This window comes from Limulus polyphemus, unplaced genomic scaffold (assembly GCF_000517525.1).
Source record: "Limulus polyphemus unplaced genomic scaffold, Limulus_polyphemus-2.1.2 Scaffold98, whole genome shotgun sequence".
Classification (NCBI taxonomy): Eukaryota; Metazoa; Arthropoda; class Merostomata; order Xiphosura; family Limulidae; genus Limulus; species Limulus polyphemus.
This window is the reverse complement of record NW_013665708.1, coordinates 11119-27943: the sequence shown is the minus strand read 5'-3', so window position 1 is coordinate 27943 and position 16825 is coordinate 11119. Positions and strand designations below refer to the sequence as shown.

Sequence of the window (16825 nt, the reverse complement as noted above, 5' to 3'; positions counted from 1 at the left end):
ATGTACTTTTCGAAAGAGTCTCGTTCGTTTTTAATATAAACGGATATTTTTAGGAAAGTGTTTGTTTCACTTCCAAGTATAAGCTAAACTGGATTTTCCCCGATACAGAAAAACGTGATTGTTACACACGCAGTTGTTTCTATGTTTTTACACTGATATATCTGATCTGTTTTAAGATCATTTGTATAAAAATAAATGTGATCATTAATGTAACGTAAATGCAATTTAGCCTGTATTTTCCCTTTAATAAATTTGATACATACTTTTATTATACACATTTAAATAATACACATAATGTTGTACATACACTTACATCTAGAACAAGACAAACCTTTAAACAGACGTACATGTTTTATTTGGACTTTGCTTTACCCAAACAACTAACGCGGATATATCTGAAATCAAAATTATTTATTTATTTGATAACTGAGACTATAAGCATACTTTTGCAAATGTTCAAAATAGTTGGTAATAACAAAGAAAACAAAATTCGTTATCCATATTAGTAGATTTTCTTGGAATTTATAAATTACCCCTCGACGATGCTTCGTTTCAGAAAGATCTGGAAAGAAAAATTGGCATACGTAACTATTTTGAAATTAGTTAAAATTAATTACTTGAATACACATTCCTGATATCATCTGTATAAAACGATACTATTTTTAAATGCCCGAACTTTAATATTGTTTGTGGCACAAAAATAATGACATTTAAAAACATCTCCCCAAACTTATTAACACGTCCTCTTGATGGTGATATAAAAAGGGGCCTGAATTTAATAGGATTTTTTTAGGCTTTACAAAGAGTTTGATGGTTACTATAGCTTGAATGAAAGGTCATATTTGTCACTTCATTCCAAATCTCTGATACACAAGTGGTTAACTTTCTGACAAAAGTAAGATTATAATTCAATGTCATGGAGTATTTTAATGAAAAAATATTTTTGAATGTTGAAAGTGTGTTTCGTCTGGTGTTTAATTGTCCGTTTTAATTATACATAAAACTCGTAATTTGTAAACAGTTTACTTCTTGCTTCCTAAACTGATATTTGGTTTTAAAATATTTGATTATGTCATGAATTTCTTGGTCATTTAAGTTATCGAGAAAAAACTTACAATTAGAAAGTAAACCTAATACAAAGATTTTTGATAATACACTATATCAAATCGTTCTGAGAAGCACAAGAGCTGTTAAGGGCTCATATTTTATAGATTTTAGGCATTATTTGTATCCGAGAACAAAGTTAGTTGTTTATAAGGAATATATACTTGTAAAAATAAGGTACCTTACCTTAAGGTTTTTCAATGAAATGTGATATGTTAGGATGTCAAAGTAAGCACAGCAAGAAACAGAAGAAAACACGTGAAATAGAAATTCCTTGAAGTACCTGAAAAACGGTAACACATCAAATTCAAAAATAATAACTTCGATGAAGAAAGAAAAAAAAAAAAGCCAAATTAGTAAACTATTATAAAAAATAAAAACACTTGCATTAAGCCTGTGATAATATATTATAATGCCATAACAATGAAACTGGATATAAATAACTGTTTTTTGTTTTACAGAGAAAGGAAAAGACAGTAAAGGATTTGGAATTCTTAGCTTCTACTTCATTTAAAGTTCTCGAGTATGGAGTTCTTTCGTGTGAATTCACCCTAGCTGTGAACCTGAACGTTCATGGTTCGCAATTCTTTGCTAGAGAAACGTGCTCCGTAGTTTGGGGCAGTGGGTGTGCTATAACAGCGATGGTCAAATCTCCCTATTAGATCAGACGAAAATAGCCCAAGAGTGTTCCCCCACCCACTATAAACTGTTTCTTTTCAGAAATGAATGGATGAAACAGATGACAAGGGCGTTAATTTGTTTTACCTGGATCTTTAGCACATTTGTTTTTTATATTTTTCTTCTTATTTTCCATGCTTGAAACGTTTTTGGTCAAATATCATACACCATTGTAATCCATGGTATTGTTTGTGCTTGATATTATTATTTTTTACTTTCTTGAAATGCTCAAGTAAAGCCATAATCATTACTAAACACATTCCAGAAAGGTTTTAACATAAATCATTTGATAAGCTCGAAGTTGAGCCGATACCTACTTGTTATTACTTAAACTGCACGGTGAGAGCATAATCTGTACTAAAAAAAAAGTTTCATTTTCCTAATTCCTGGTGGAATTTATTGATGTGTTGAGTACAAGTTAGCAAAAATCTAGTACTTCGTGGCTATGGCAGTGGTTGAACACGCAGTGAGGGCGTCATAAATGTCAATACTGTTGTTCGGTTAAAAGCAGTACGTTACTGCTAACTGTTTCTCCATCTTCTCATCAGCATTCCTAAATTAGGAATGACTAGTCCTAAATCTCAGGGATATCTGACCTGACCGTTTAGCCCATGAAAATAACAACACCAGCCTCAAAGAAAGGAAAAATAATTAGAACTGGATCATGATTTTAAATACTGACTAATATATTAAAAGACAAACAATGGGCACAGGAATGTTTGTGACATACACTGCATTATTTTCACCCGTTGGAAGGCTTCCCGAAATTCAGGAATATTCATGAAAATCTGTAAAAAAAAGTCCTAAGAGTTCGATCTTCGATGACGTTACATTATTTCTTCTTTAATTGTACAATCCAAACTTAAGATTAAACGATCCACGCAAAAATGAAAACGAAATAAAGATTTGTTCATGACACACACAAAAAAGTAATTTTAAAATGATTTATGTTCTCACCTCTGTTCACATCAGAAAGGCCTAAAGATAAACACATGGGTTAATCAGTTTGTTAAAAGAAATCTTTATAAGGTACAAATGCTGCCTGATTTTATTGCAACATTCTAATAAAAATCAAGGATTGAATAAAATTATGATCTTTGAAGTTAAATGAGCCATTAAGTTTAGATAAGATTTAAGAGATATAAGATAATTAAATATTTCTGTAATTGAAACGAAATGTATCATACGATATTTTATACGTAGTGACAAATCAATAATTTTCCTGGATTTGGTGTTTATCTTGTTAATAAATCATATAATGATTACATCTAATAATAAAACTCAAAAATAAAGAAAATTACGATTCATTAATTAAATTCATGTTTGTTACAAAACAGTTTGATATAAAAAAATTGAAGTTACTTCTCTTTTGATAAGAAACATTTAAGCCTATCATGTTCATTATTAGTTTCTTATTAAAGCTATAAATTAACCTAGAAACGTTATAAGCACAGCATAAATGACATTTTACATTGTGTTACAAGGAAATTATGTTTCATTTTACGCTCAATTTAACAAATAAGTACTACATGAAATCATTGAAAAACCTGTTCCACTGCGCAAAAGGCCTGTTTCTGGTTGTTTTTTTTTTTGAAGTTACAAGTAGTTTTTTTTAAAAGTTGTTTAATGTTTCAAAATTACCAACGGAAATTTTAAGAAAAGGTACAGCCGAATTGAATTTTGAAGATTTTTTAAAGGAAACATTGAAGAAGAGTAATATTTCTGTTTTTAAATCTCTTCTAATGAGTATTATTATCTTCGAACAAGTCTAGAGATAAGGTTTCGTCTACTTTCGTATATTTTCTTCAAGGAATAGTAAAGTAGCTACACAGAAAAGGTCGAAACGTCAAGAAAAAAGATAAGTTCACTTAGACGTTGATGTTAAGTAAGTAACAAAATAATGTTTTAGGTAGATTACATTAGCCTTTAATGAAAAACGCACTGTTAAGTTAAGAGTTATAAAATACTCTTGAAAAATTATGATTTTTCAATTTGTCACATGTAAGTTGAAACTTGTCACGTGACTTGGTCGAGTTTTGTTATCGGAAAAAGCGATGAGAAAAAAAATAAGTATATACTTACGATATCATTATTTTCAGGAGCTTTTTTGTTTGGTTATTGTTAAGCACAAAGTTACATTATGTGTTCTTTTAGGGTGGGGAGGGACATTTTCGGCAGTATTTATTGCATTCAGTGTGAAAGTATTTATAAGTACTTTTAATCAAATTTCATATATAACTATGTGGTTGTTTTATTGCTTAACTAAGATATTTAAACTTTTAGGTTTTATTTTACTTTAAGAGAATAATTGTTACTTCACGGTGACTCTATTTTAAAAAGTTTCTTCATGTGAAAACGAAATGAAGCTGGCATAACACGCGCACAACGATATGTAGCTTATTAAAAAATGTGGATATTAAATTTTTCCTACGTCACTAGCTTTGCAACATAAATTCCACAGAATAAATCGGAGCTTGGAATAACATGTTAAAGTGTAACTTATTACTTCACATCCAGAATTATTGCAAATTAAATTTTAGGGAACTAGGCAATCAATTTCTAGATCTCTGAATATATAAATATTAATTAAAATTATTTCAAAATCTTAATATCTATAATCATTCAATCGCGAAAATCATTTATTTTAACAAGGGTAAATGTTGTTTTATTAGTGCAAAACTACGTAATGGGAAACCTGTATCATGTCTTCCGCGAGAACCGAACTCCGGATTTTAGAATTGTAAGTCTTTAAACTTACCGCTGATCACCCAGAAATCCGTCCTTAAGGGTCAGAGGTAAAACAATCTATTAATTTAGCTAGATCAATTGAAGTTTTCTGAAATTCTACATTTTAAAACTTTTCGTCGATAAATATTATAACAAAATTATTTTCTTTTTGACATTTATGTTTGTCTTATTTTCGTAAAACAAAATAACCAAAACAACGTAGATGTTGATAAACGCTTGTAAATTTTATAAAAATAAAAGGTTTTCAAATCAAGGGGAAAACTACTTTATGTTACTCAAGATGAAAAAAAAAAGATGATTTTAGAACATTTTATTTCGCAGCACTGGTGTATTGTTTGTTTGAGAACAAAGCCATATTAGGCTATCTTGCTTTCTATACATCGCGGGGAATCAAACCACAGATTTTAGCGTTGTACCTCCGTAAACTTACTGCTGTCTTACCGGGAGACAAAACTTTGGTTTGAAAGATGGTTTAATAGAGAAACTAACGAGTTTAAAATAATATACAATGTATAGAAACATTTATAACGTAAGAAATGTGTGTGTGTGTGTGTGTAAGACATATCAAATCATACAAAATAAGGCTGTTGTTGTTTGTCGAAGTTAAGCACAAAGCTACACAAATGGCTAACCGTTGTGCCATTGGAGTGCTACAAAATAAGAAAGCACAAATTTGCAATGTTACCACTGAATGGATTACTAGTTTTGTTTAACATTTTTACAATAACAGTGCGTTTTAGTCTTTGAATACAACAATGTAAGCTTAAATCGGTACAAAGGAACTTAATTTCAATTAAAAGGGCTTACAAAAATTTGTTTTCTAGTTATCTCGCGTTAGAACAACGACCTATAACTGTAATTTCACAGTCTGGTTGAACCCAAATGAATATTCTCCCACTGTAGGTTTTTCTGAAAAATGTAATCTTCTGTTACGTCAAAAAAGATGTTTCAGGGACCTTTTTATTTTGTCAGCATGTCTTGAAAGCTGCATGGTTAATTGCAATTAGAATAGACAAGTGCATCAAGAAGATTTCATGCGAGAAAATTAACTGTTCTGTAGCAAAATATGATGTTGAAGTTTACACCCATATTTAACACCTTAAAGACCTTGAAACACTTTAACATGTTGTTATTATGTTTTTGTAGTGTTGTGTTACACAAAACGTTGAAACAAAAGCGTTATGCTTGAGTTTTGGTTGAGATTTTATTATAAAATTAATAGCTAACTTCCGTAGACTAAGCCACTTTTATGATACAAAAAGTTAATAAAATGATGTAAAGGAAATATATTTGACAAGGGAACCCATCTATTTCGGTAAACGAAGAGAGACTGATTGTATTGGTATATATATATTTTCTTTTCAGTCTTCTTTAAATCTAAAGGAAACATAATTATATTGACCAAACTTTCGAACACACGACTTAAATCCCAAAATATTCACCTCGTATTTCTTTTTCCCTTTCAACGTTTTCAATCATCTCTTCGTATTTTAAGATTTTATCACGAGACAGCTGAACGTGCGTGTTGTTGTTGTTGTACACACATAGGAATAGTTGGTGACAAGTTTGTTTACTTCGATTTTCGAATAACCAATATCTTTAATTTCAGTCAGCTTTTTTTTGTATTTTCTCAGTGCACTGGTTAATACCATGTTTTCGTATTTTGACAAATTATATATGCCTGATCTGCTGGGCCTTAGATACCGTTAAACACAAAGCTTTGTAACTAAGAGCTTCGTATTGTGCTAGATAATATGTAATGCACTCAGATGTTATTCAGTGTCAGGCGTGTCTCACATACCCCGGATATAGTGCATCATATACTACGCATAAAAAGAAAAGCTCTTATAGTTTCATAAATTGACTAAAATACAACAACGTTTAGAAACTGAAATCGCCATTTAGGTAAATTATATGGAAAAAAAAGAGAATAGTTTCACGAAAATCAATTTGTTATATAAAACACAGGAAATTTTAGGTTTCAATTAAGCAACAGTATTTTCCATTTCTTATGCGGTTTCACTAACTATAACAACGAAAACACTATATCGGAAACCACCTGTCTTTGAAACGCGGCCCCAGGTGATTAGGGCGCTTGACTCGCAATCTGAGGGTTGCGGGTTCGAATCCTCGTCCCACCAAACATGCATATATATGATAGAATAGATACAAAATGCAACAGAAGTGAATGTTTTTCAACATCTTTGTGTGATTAAACAGAAAACAGATTTCAGACAAAGTACATGAAATCTAGTGTAGCTTTGCGCTTTTAAGGTTTGGTTTGAACTTCGCGCAAAGCTGCACGAGGGCTATCTGCGCTAGTCGTTCCTAATTTAGCAGTGAAGGCAGCTAGTCATCACCACCCACCGTCAACTCTTGGGCTACTCTTTTAATATATATCTTTTATATATACATACATATATATCTTTTATATACACATACATATATATATCTTTTATATACATACATATATATCTTTTATATATACATACATATATATCTTTTATATACATACAGATATATCTTTTATATATACATACATATATATCTTTTATATATATATATACACACACATTTACATATAAGTAAAATAATAAATTAACAAAACACATTGATTAGAGAAAAAAAAGACACTACCTGTATAAAAGGAAATTTCTCTCGTTACTTTGTAATTTGTTCCTGGAATGTAGACTTTGCACTCTAGAATAAGAACGTTCGCTTTGGCTAAATCTCTTTCACTAAATCTTCTTGCAAGCAATATGGAGTAGCTCCCATTTGTAAGCTTTACTTGCTTCTTAGTTCCCTGTAACACCGTGTGTTTTTGAAGATCTGGTAGAATAACACTGAGAGATATCTCTGGGCGAGGATATAAACCAGTTGCTTCGCAAAATATATCTGTTTCTGAAGTTGCTACTTTGCTGTGGGATACGGAAAAATTCTTTGCTGGAGCTAGATGAGAAGAAATAAGCGCCAATATTTCAGTGAATCCAACATAAATTAAAGCACGTAATTTCCAGCCATAACTTTATTATATCACTGAAAACATTTTAAAGGAATAAACATTTGTTTATTGGTTATTGAGCACAAAGTTACACAATGCGTTATCTGTGGTGTGCCAACCGCGTGTATGGAAACCCGATTTTTAGCGTTATAAGCCCTCAAATTTACTGCTACGTCACTGGGGGAGGGAGTAAATAATACATTATAAAGTATCCAAATTATGTAATTATTCTGTATAATTAAAATAATATTAATAAAATTTCTGGAAATAATAATGCGATCAGGAACCATTTACTATTAAAAAGTTAAAGTTGCCATCAAGTTTATAACATTGAAATCCTGCTGTAACCACGTATAATATTGAACTTGACTGAATCAAGCCAACAGCTGTAATCACCATATTGTATACTACATTCTGTATTTTTATGTCGCAGTTGTCACATTAAAGCATAAAAAAGCTGTTAGCTTTAAAACCATTTTTAAAGCTATTGTTAATTTCTCGAGCTGATACTGGTTCACACTGGTTCTATTATAGGTTTTAACATAAAAAAGAAGAACATAAAAAAATGTTACTTTTCCAAGGGCAAGCAGTTATTATAATTTTACGTATTTAAATTCAGTAATCTAATATGATTTTTTTCTGCATATATGGAAGCGATCGTTATAGTAGAGTGGATATTATCCTGTCAGTTTTTAAGATATCAGAATGTTCGTACTACTCTAAGACGGTAAACAAATAAAGACACGTTGTATAGAGATTTCAATCAAATGAAAAACTAGCTCATTGTTTTTTGTAATTTCAAGAAAATATAATTCTCCCATACTGTTAAGTTATTGGAAAACACTTAGCTGTATACGATAATATTCACGGTGTTCATAGTTACACATTTCCTGCACCTCAAATGGAAAAGTCACACTTCTTGAACGCAATTTCACAATGTTGCTTCCCATCAACCGTAAATCACACCTGCAAGTGTCTTTCCAGATTTTAAAGTAATGAATGAAGTACGACAAGCGTAATTTTAATCACGACATGCCATTAATGGCAAGTATCTATGAATAATGCACTGAAGCAAGTAATTGCCAAAAAATTAATTAAAAAGTGCAAATCAAAATCATTATCAGACTTAGATTGATTATTATGCATGGTAACTTATAAATGTTACAAGAATGTGTAACTTCAGGAGTATGTGTGTGTCACACTCTACCTGTTTCTTACACCCTAGATGATGATGATAAAAATCATACTAATTTTGGGCTAATTGCTATATTTATTCTTGCCATTTATAACAATAAATCAGGATTAATAACAGTGTATATTACTAATACTTACCATAAACTAGCATCTCTTTATGACGAAGATCTTGACTAGCGAGCGACGTAACCACACATGTATATTTCCCACTTATTTCTAAAGTGGGTTTGAGAATATAAAGAGCGCGGTACCGAGAGTAACGGTCACTTGGATCAACAGAAAAATTGAAGTTGAGTCTACCTAACAAAATTCCAGACACATGTCGTTTCTCCAATCCAGGAATCCACTGGTAGACTGGCTCTAATTGGTCTTTGAAGAACCATTTAACAACAAGACGGACATCACTGACAGTATAACTATACTCACAGTCAAGAATCACGTGATCCGTTCCATTCCGAACCCAACGTGGTACTGAGAGTCGTTTTATTTTTACAGGAAAAGTGACTGAAAAAAAAGGAAACCATACTTAAATATTATATGGAAAAAGTACTAAATCGCGGATTATTTTGGTATTGTTGCTAATATCCGCTAGAGAAACCTGCGCAGTGATGTAGTGTATTTTGAGTACTTGATCTATCTGGTGTGCAATCGTTGTTGAAACGTTTCGATAAACCTAGAAGGACTTTCCTGAATCTTGATTCATCAACTCAAGTTTACCGAAACAACGTATTCAACGGTTAGTTACTAAATAACAAAATAACTTAGTTTCAGACCCACACAATACAATAGAGCTTCAGTTGCATCGAAGATTTACTATGTGTGCAACAAAGTTTGTTCCTTGTAATGAAGTCGATTCAAATATCAACATTAAAAAACTCACGGAAAACAACTGAATTACAAAATTGCTAGGAAAATCTTCCATCAAGGAGGGTACTTTTCTAGAAAGGCAACAGTTGAAAAGTAACAAGATTGTGTTATCTTTCATTTAGTTATTTGTGTGTGTGTGTGTGTGAACCATTATATGTAGCATTGTTATGAGATTGTTACATGGTATTATATATTCATCAGATGTATAGGGTAATGCGAAAGTCGTGTACCCAAATTCATGCTACTATAACTGTTCGAAATGTTAAATGGTGAAAACACGACATAATGTTACAACAGGATCACTTCTACTCATTCGTTCAAAGGTAATGATATAGCAGCAAATGATTGTAATAAAAGAAGGTGAGACAATCAGTGAAACACAACTATGACTTCGAAAAGTCAAACTAAGAGTAGGACTTAAAAATAACATGGTGGTGCTCGTATTTTGTATCACCCTGTATCTAAAACAAGATTTTAAGATCACTTGCTTAATATGTTTGGAACATCCAGTACATGAGGAGCAATTTTGAAGATAATTCTTAGATATATAGATACTCGTTTTATAAGGTTTTATCGTCATTGGTTTAAGAGCTAAGAAATTTATTTATATGATTTTGAAAATAATCTGTGAGGCATTAATATACTTGTTATTTACTTCGTGCATACTGATGTGTTTTACAAGATGTATGTTGTAGCTTTTACTCATTTACACATGTTATGCAACACATGAGCTTGTTTGTTTGAAATTAAGCACAAAGCTACACAATGGGCTATCTGTGCTCTGCCCACCACGGGTATCGAAACCCGGATTCTAGTGTTGTAAGTCTGCAGACATACCACTGTGCCACTGGGGGGCACATGAGCTTGTGTGTATTTTATAAATATTAATTAATTTCCACATCTGCACTTTCTTTGGATGATTGAAGTAATAATTCTAACGTCTTATAAACAAATTAAAAACGCAATTAAAATTTATTTTCTTATTTTTTAGCATGATCTATCCTTTCTTTATGAATAACAGTTTTTACCATTAAAAATCTATTATAATCAACACAGTTAGAACAATTATATAAACAGGACTAAATAATTTAGGGAATTTGTTATCATTTATTTTTCTTTTTATCCTGTGGTTTACAGTTTAAAATGACTGTTATACAGACACAGCAGGTCCTACACTGTGTCACAGGGTTCAATTTGATCAGACTCCAGAAATTTTGATGAAACTAAGGATCTGAGGTGTGGTTTGGTGAACGTATGCAGTTTTGGACAATCCTTCGGCAACAGCTGTTTTCTTCTATCTCCAAGATTGATCCACACATATTCAACCACAAGCAAGTATACATTTCTAATAAGGGAAGCTATTGTCAGAAGAAAGATGTCAGACAGGGACAGGAAGGAAGTACTGAGGACTGTTCGGGCTAACAGACATTCAATAGTACGCGAATTGTAGAATAACTTTAATAACAGTCTAGGAACATCTATTTCCACTAGATCACTGAGTAGGGAGCTGCAAGAAGTTAACCTTGATAAGCGTTACCCCTTGTGTAAACCATCACTTCTACCAACATTTGTTTGTGGAATATGGCAAGATTAATCACGCGTCACATTATTCTGCAATGATGGTAGAGTTAGAGTGTTATGACAACCCAATGAAGTCATGGACCGATCCTGCATAGTCTTCGCTGTGCATGGTTCTGTAGGCAGTATAATGTTATGGAGCCTACTTACATGCATGCGCTAGATTTTCTGGTTCCTCTGAATGGCACAACTTTGCTCGTGAATATATTTGACCATCCTAACCGATGAGGCATACCCATCAATGCTCTATTTCTACTCAAACATATAAAACTGAAAAAGTATTGTAAAAGCTTATTTGAAGAACATTGCTGTTTATTGCGTATTAATTTGGAGTTTTTAGGGAAAAAATAGGGGATATGACTTGAAATAACTTTTCTAAAACGAATTAGTCACCTGTGAAAGGGCTTTCCTTCTGCACGTATTTCTAAAATTAAAATCAGTCATGAAAAAAAAAATCTGGTTGAAATGAAACACGCTTAAATCTAAATAATTTGAATTTTTGTAGAGTCCAGCTGAAAAGCATAGTTTAACCTTCTACACTTACAGGCCGAAATATTAGAAACCCTAACCTAATAATGAGATGGTTACTATGTGCCTGATTATAGCTTAGATACGATGTGGTGCAGACTCTATTAGTGTCTTGTAGGTATCTGCTTCGATCTTTGACCATTCCTTAATCAATATAATCTCTAATCCAGATGACGTTGATGATGATAGACTATGTTTCGTGATTGTTTGGTCTTAAACGTCCCATACATTCTTGATGGGATTGAGATCACATTATTATGTAAGACAGGATAAATGTTGGAAGTTGGTATCATGCTCATTGATCCAATTAAACGGATTTAGTTTATAGGCACTATCCTCCTGGAAGTAATCATCTCACTCAGAAATGTCCTAAAGTGTTATAATTATAGTTAAGTGTTATTATTATTATGTTGTTGTGCAGACAAAGAAAGCAGGTTTCGAATTTCTTCTCTCTAAAATTTCCTTCATTTATATCAAATGTTTTAGCATACCACATTCGAGACATACCTTATTACCTGGAAGGAAAATAGGCCTATGTTATATTAGAGTGTAAGGCGTTATATTCCAGGATATTCCAAACATTGTTATGGGAATTAAAAACAATAATGTTCATATTACACACAATATTCTTATGAAAGCGCTTAAAGCTTTTTATACTATCGTTCTTAAAATTAAAATACAGTGACGAGCTGCTAGTGATTTGAAAATTGTTTTTAAATATAGTACAGCAAGTACTTCATGAAGTTAATTTTATTATAAAAGACTATTAAAGCTACAATAATAAACAAATGAAACGTTTTTTGTTTATTCCTATATCTGTAATAATCAAAGATTCGTCAGCAGTAGCTCAGATAAATCTAATTATTTCAGTTTTTTCCAAGTACGCAAGTAAGCTCTCAATCTAAAAATAATATAATTTTTATACTTATTATTTTATTGAAACATTTCATGAGCATTACTTTAGCTAATTATAGAAACGCAAATAGCATTATTATTATGTTGATTTGTCTTTATTTGTTTTATGCTTTTTTATAAATTTTATTTAAAAAACAAAACATTATTTAACGATATTTTCTCAACATAAGTAAAACTAAGTTTATAATCGAAACTACAGTGTTTTAAACTACCATATACAGTACTGAAGACAATTCAGAATACTACTAATTCATTAGTGTATTCAATATAGTGTCAATTTATAAATATAAGACCTCAAAATAAGATTAAGAATGATCAAAATTTAGATTCATTACAAATACAGATGTTTCAAGTTCTTCTGTCGTGATGGATTCGCTATTCAAATAAAGTATAGAAATGTAATGTTTCTTTCACAATGCTTTTACCAACTTGGATAACTTATTCTTCATGAATTATCAAATTTTAATATCATTATATATATTTCAGATAGTTTAGAACGTTTACACATTTTGACATTAACTCAATTTTATCTTTATAAAGAGCTCGTATTTCTTAAATTTAATTTTTTCAAAAATCCCCACCGAGTATTTTTAAAATTATTTTACACTATACGTTTTAAGTTAGTTTGTTTTAGATTGTTGGTTTCAAAAGTTGAAGTTTTCTGATTCAAAATTTCAAATAATTTCACAGAACTCTCTTGATCGATGTTCCTTATCTAACACTTTTTTGGTCATTGTATAATAATCTTTTGTACTAATTTTATTTCTTCGTCTAGAAAAACAAAATAGGTATAACTGTTTGGAATAGCAATGAAATAAAATACTGTAGTGGTATAATGAGCGTGACCCAGCCTGGGACAAGGGCTACGTTAAAATTCAAGTGTTATCCAAATTACTAATAAGATATATTTGTTTTATATCAGTGTTTCTCAGCCAGAGTTGCTAGACGACCCTCGCGTCCGAGGATTGGTCGTCGCGGCCCCCATTATATTCTTGATGTTTCTTAGCATAGTTCGTCATAATTCATAACAAAGGCGATATGTGCATCTCTCGGACACCTGAGGGCTAAAGAAAAACCAATATGTTGGCTCAGCGTGGACAGCTCGTAACCCTACTGGAAACTTATTCGCGACCCCTTAGGGATCGCGATCCACCGTTTTAGAAACACTGTTTTAGATACAGCCAATTACATCTACTTTTATTTTAACTTTTACTAAAATTTGAATAATTCTCTATCAATATAATTTCATTCGCGCCAAATATTACAAACCCAGCTTTCTGATTAAATTTTTGTAACACTGAGTTGATTTTTCCCCTTTAATAATTTCCTCTTTTCTCTATGCACGTTATTGATAATAATTTTCCATCAATTCAATCAAAAAGTTCTTTTAAACTCAATACGTTGTGGTTTTTGTTCCCTCATTAATCTTATACGTCTTCCATCATAACCAATAAGCGATTTAAAAAATCGAATCTACTATGAAGGCACAACTTCTGCTTAAAGTGATACATTTTAAGAAGAGAACCGTGTAGTAAACTTTCTCTGTCATTACACAATTTTCATAATGTACCTGTCCTTTTTGTGAAAAATACTGCATTTGTGTTACTTCCCACTTTCCATGGCTCCGTGTGTACAGCGCAGGGATTCTTTCCATTGTTCATCTTTGCTCTTTCCATCACCCTTAAAGAAACTTGATAAACCGAGCCTTTTGAAAGACAGAACTTCCTTTTTCGCTCCAAAATGGGAAGGTATACAAAATGGGCTCTTTGCGCTCTGCTCACCACGGGTATTGAAACCCGATTTTTGCGTTGTAAGTCCGCAGACATACCACTGTTCCACTGGGGGCGGGTTATTAGGTGTCTGGAATAGTGATTTTTAAACCTATATGCGTTTTCTATGTGCCATAGTTTTTAATTTCTATCACGTAATTAATTATTATGCTTATTTACATTCTTTGAATCTTTGATGAAAAATGGATTTCATTTGTATCCTTTCTTTAGACGAAAAATCCGATATCATGGGCCTTAAACTTAAGAAAAATAAAATGTATAAGCTTGACAAATAATTAAAAGATTCGAACAAGATGAAATATATATATATATATAAAGACAAACGAATTTTATCTTTAGAAACCCGTGACCTGTTTGTTTGTTTTTAATTATGCACAAAGATGCACAAGGGCTATCTGTGCTCTGCCCACCACGGGTATCGAAACCCGGTTTCTAGCGTTGTAAGTCCGCAGACATACCGCTGTGCCACTGGGGGGCAAACCCGTGAATCCTAGTCTTTTCTATGAATATATTTCTGATAATAACAGTATGGTGTAATTAACGTCTTTTCTTGCCTAAAATTAATATTTCATCGACATTTTAATATTCAATATGATTTATGATTATATAAAATTTTTGGTTTATGCTAGTCGAACCTCAAACACTCTCACAACATATATATATATATATTCACGACAGCATTAATATTATAGCAATAAAAGTTTGTTTAAGAATTCATTGATTTCGGTAAAATTGTAAACTCGAGATTCTCTAGATAATTTTTTGCTGATTCTGATTTTTTCATCGTGTAAAGTTTTTTTTTTCTGTTTTTTTGTTTTGCCCGCTGATTAAGTTAATAAAATCTGCATAAGATTTATTCTTATGATCCGGCTCTTTTCAATTCAACACAATGAGCAACTTCAAACCTGATGTTCAATTCATCAATATTTTATTGAAATTCTTTAGTACTCTTTGTCGAATTCTGAGCAACTCAAATGTAATCTGTAAGTGAAGTCCTAAAATAACAAAGACGAATAAAACTTTCCTCGTCATATAAGCAATTGATAAAGACACTAAAAGAATAAGAATTAAATCAAATTCTGATGGATAAATCTGAAAATCATGTCATACAAAATTATACGTATAAGCAATATAAGTTGTTAATGTAAAAATCATGTCATACAAAATTCTACGTATGAAAATAGTAAGCTGTTAAATGTAAAAATCATGTCATACAAAATTCTACGTATGGGCAATATAAGTTGTTAAATGTAAAAATCATGCCATACAAAATTCTACGTATGGAAAATGTAAGTTGTTAATGTAAAAATCATGTCATACAAAATTCTACGTATGAAAAATGTAAGTTGTTAATGTAAAAATCATATCATACAAAATTATACGTATGAGAAATATAAGTTGTTAATGTAAAAATCATGTCATACAAAATTCTACGTATGAGCAATATAGGAGGTTAAATGTAAAAATCATGTCATACAAAATTCTACGTATGGGCAATATAAGTTGTTAAATGTAAAAATCATGTCATACAAAATTCTACGTCACACCAAACATGCTTGGCCGTTTAGCTTTTTCGATTAAAATAATGATCATAATTTGAGGTTTGGTTTGTTTGGAATTAAGCACAAAGTTACACAATGGGCTATCTGTGCTCTGCCCGCCATGGGTATCGAAACCCGGTTTCAAGCGTTGTAAGTCCGCAAACATACCGCTGTGCCACTGGGGGGGGGGCATAATTTGAGGTAGAAAAATAAATGGCTAAGACATTAGAAATAAAAACGTATTCCAGAACTACTTTAAATTTACATTATTTGCGTTTTTTAGTCAGGAAAGCTTGTTTGAACTTAGGCAGAAAGCTACACAATGGGCTATCTGTGCTCTACCCACCACGTGTATCGAAACCCGGTTTCTAGCGTTGGAAGTCTGCAGACATACCGCTGTGCCACTGGGGGGCTAGTCACGAAAGAATTAACATTATGTATCAGCTCAAAAGCATGAGATATTAACACAATTAATTAAATACGTTTTCCATGTACATTAAGTCACGTTGTTCATATAAAACAAAGTTAAACTCCGTGGTGGACAGAGCGCAGATAGCCTAGTGTAGAGCTTTGCTTGAAAACATTCAGACAATCATGTAAAACAAATATCTGTGCCGCTCTAATAAAGAAAGAATGATGTATTTCTGTTATGAACTATTGTTTACCGGTAAGTTAATGGTAAATTTACGAGTTGGGGTTCGATTAACCGCGGTGGATGCAGCAGCTGACCTCGTGTAGCTTTGCGCGAAATCCATAACAAACAAACAAACATAAGCTACTCGAGGGCTATCTGTACTATCTGCGGGTCACGGGTTCGAATCCCCGTCACACCAAACATGCTTGGCCGTTCAGCCGTGGGGCATTATAATGTGACGGTGAAT

The 16825-nt window shown here is 32.0% G+C and overlaps 1 protein-coding gene across 1 annotated transcript in view; it reads right to left on the bottom strand.

The window, feature by feature from the left end:
- Positions 1-247: 247 nt before the first annotated feature.
- Positions 248-16825, bottom strand: part of LOC111088586 — a gene marked incomplete at its 5' end in the record, with an annotated part of 18929 nt that continues 2351 nt past the window's right edge. The window contains 5 exons of the mRNA XM_022399141.1: positions 248-562; positions 1291-1387; positions 2740-2760; positions 7168-7479; positions 8864-9250. Coding sequence (XP_022254849.1) covers positions 1320-1387; positions 2740-2760; positions 7168-7479; positions 8864-9250 — 788 coding nt within the window. The remainder of the gene's footprint in view (positions 563-1290; positions 1388-2739; positions 2761-7167; positions 7480-8863; positions 9251-16825) is intronic.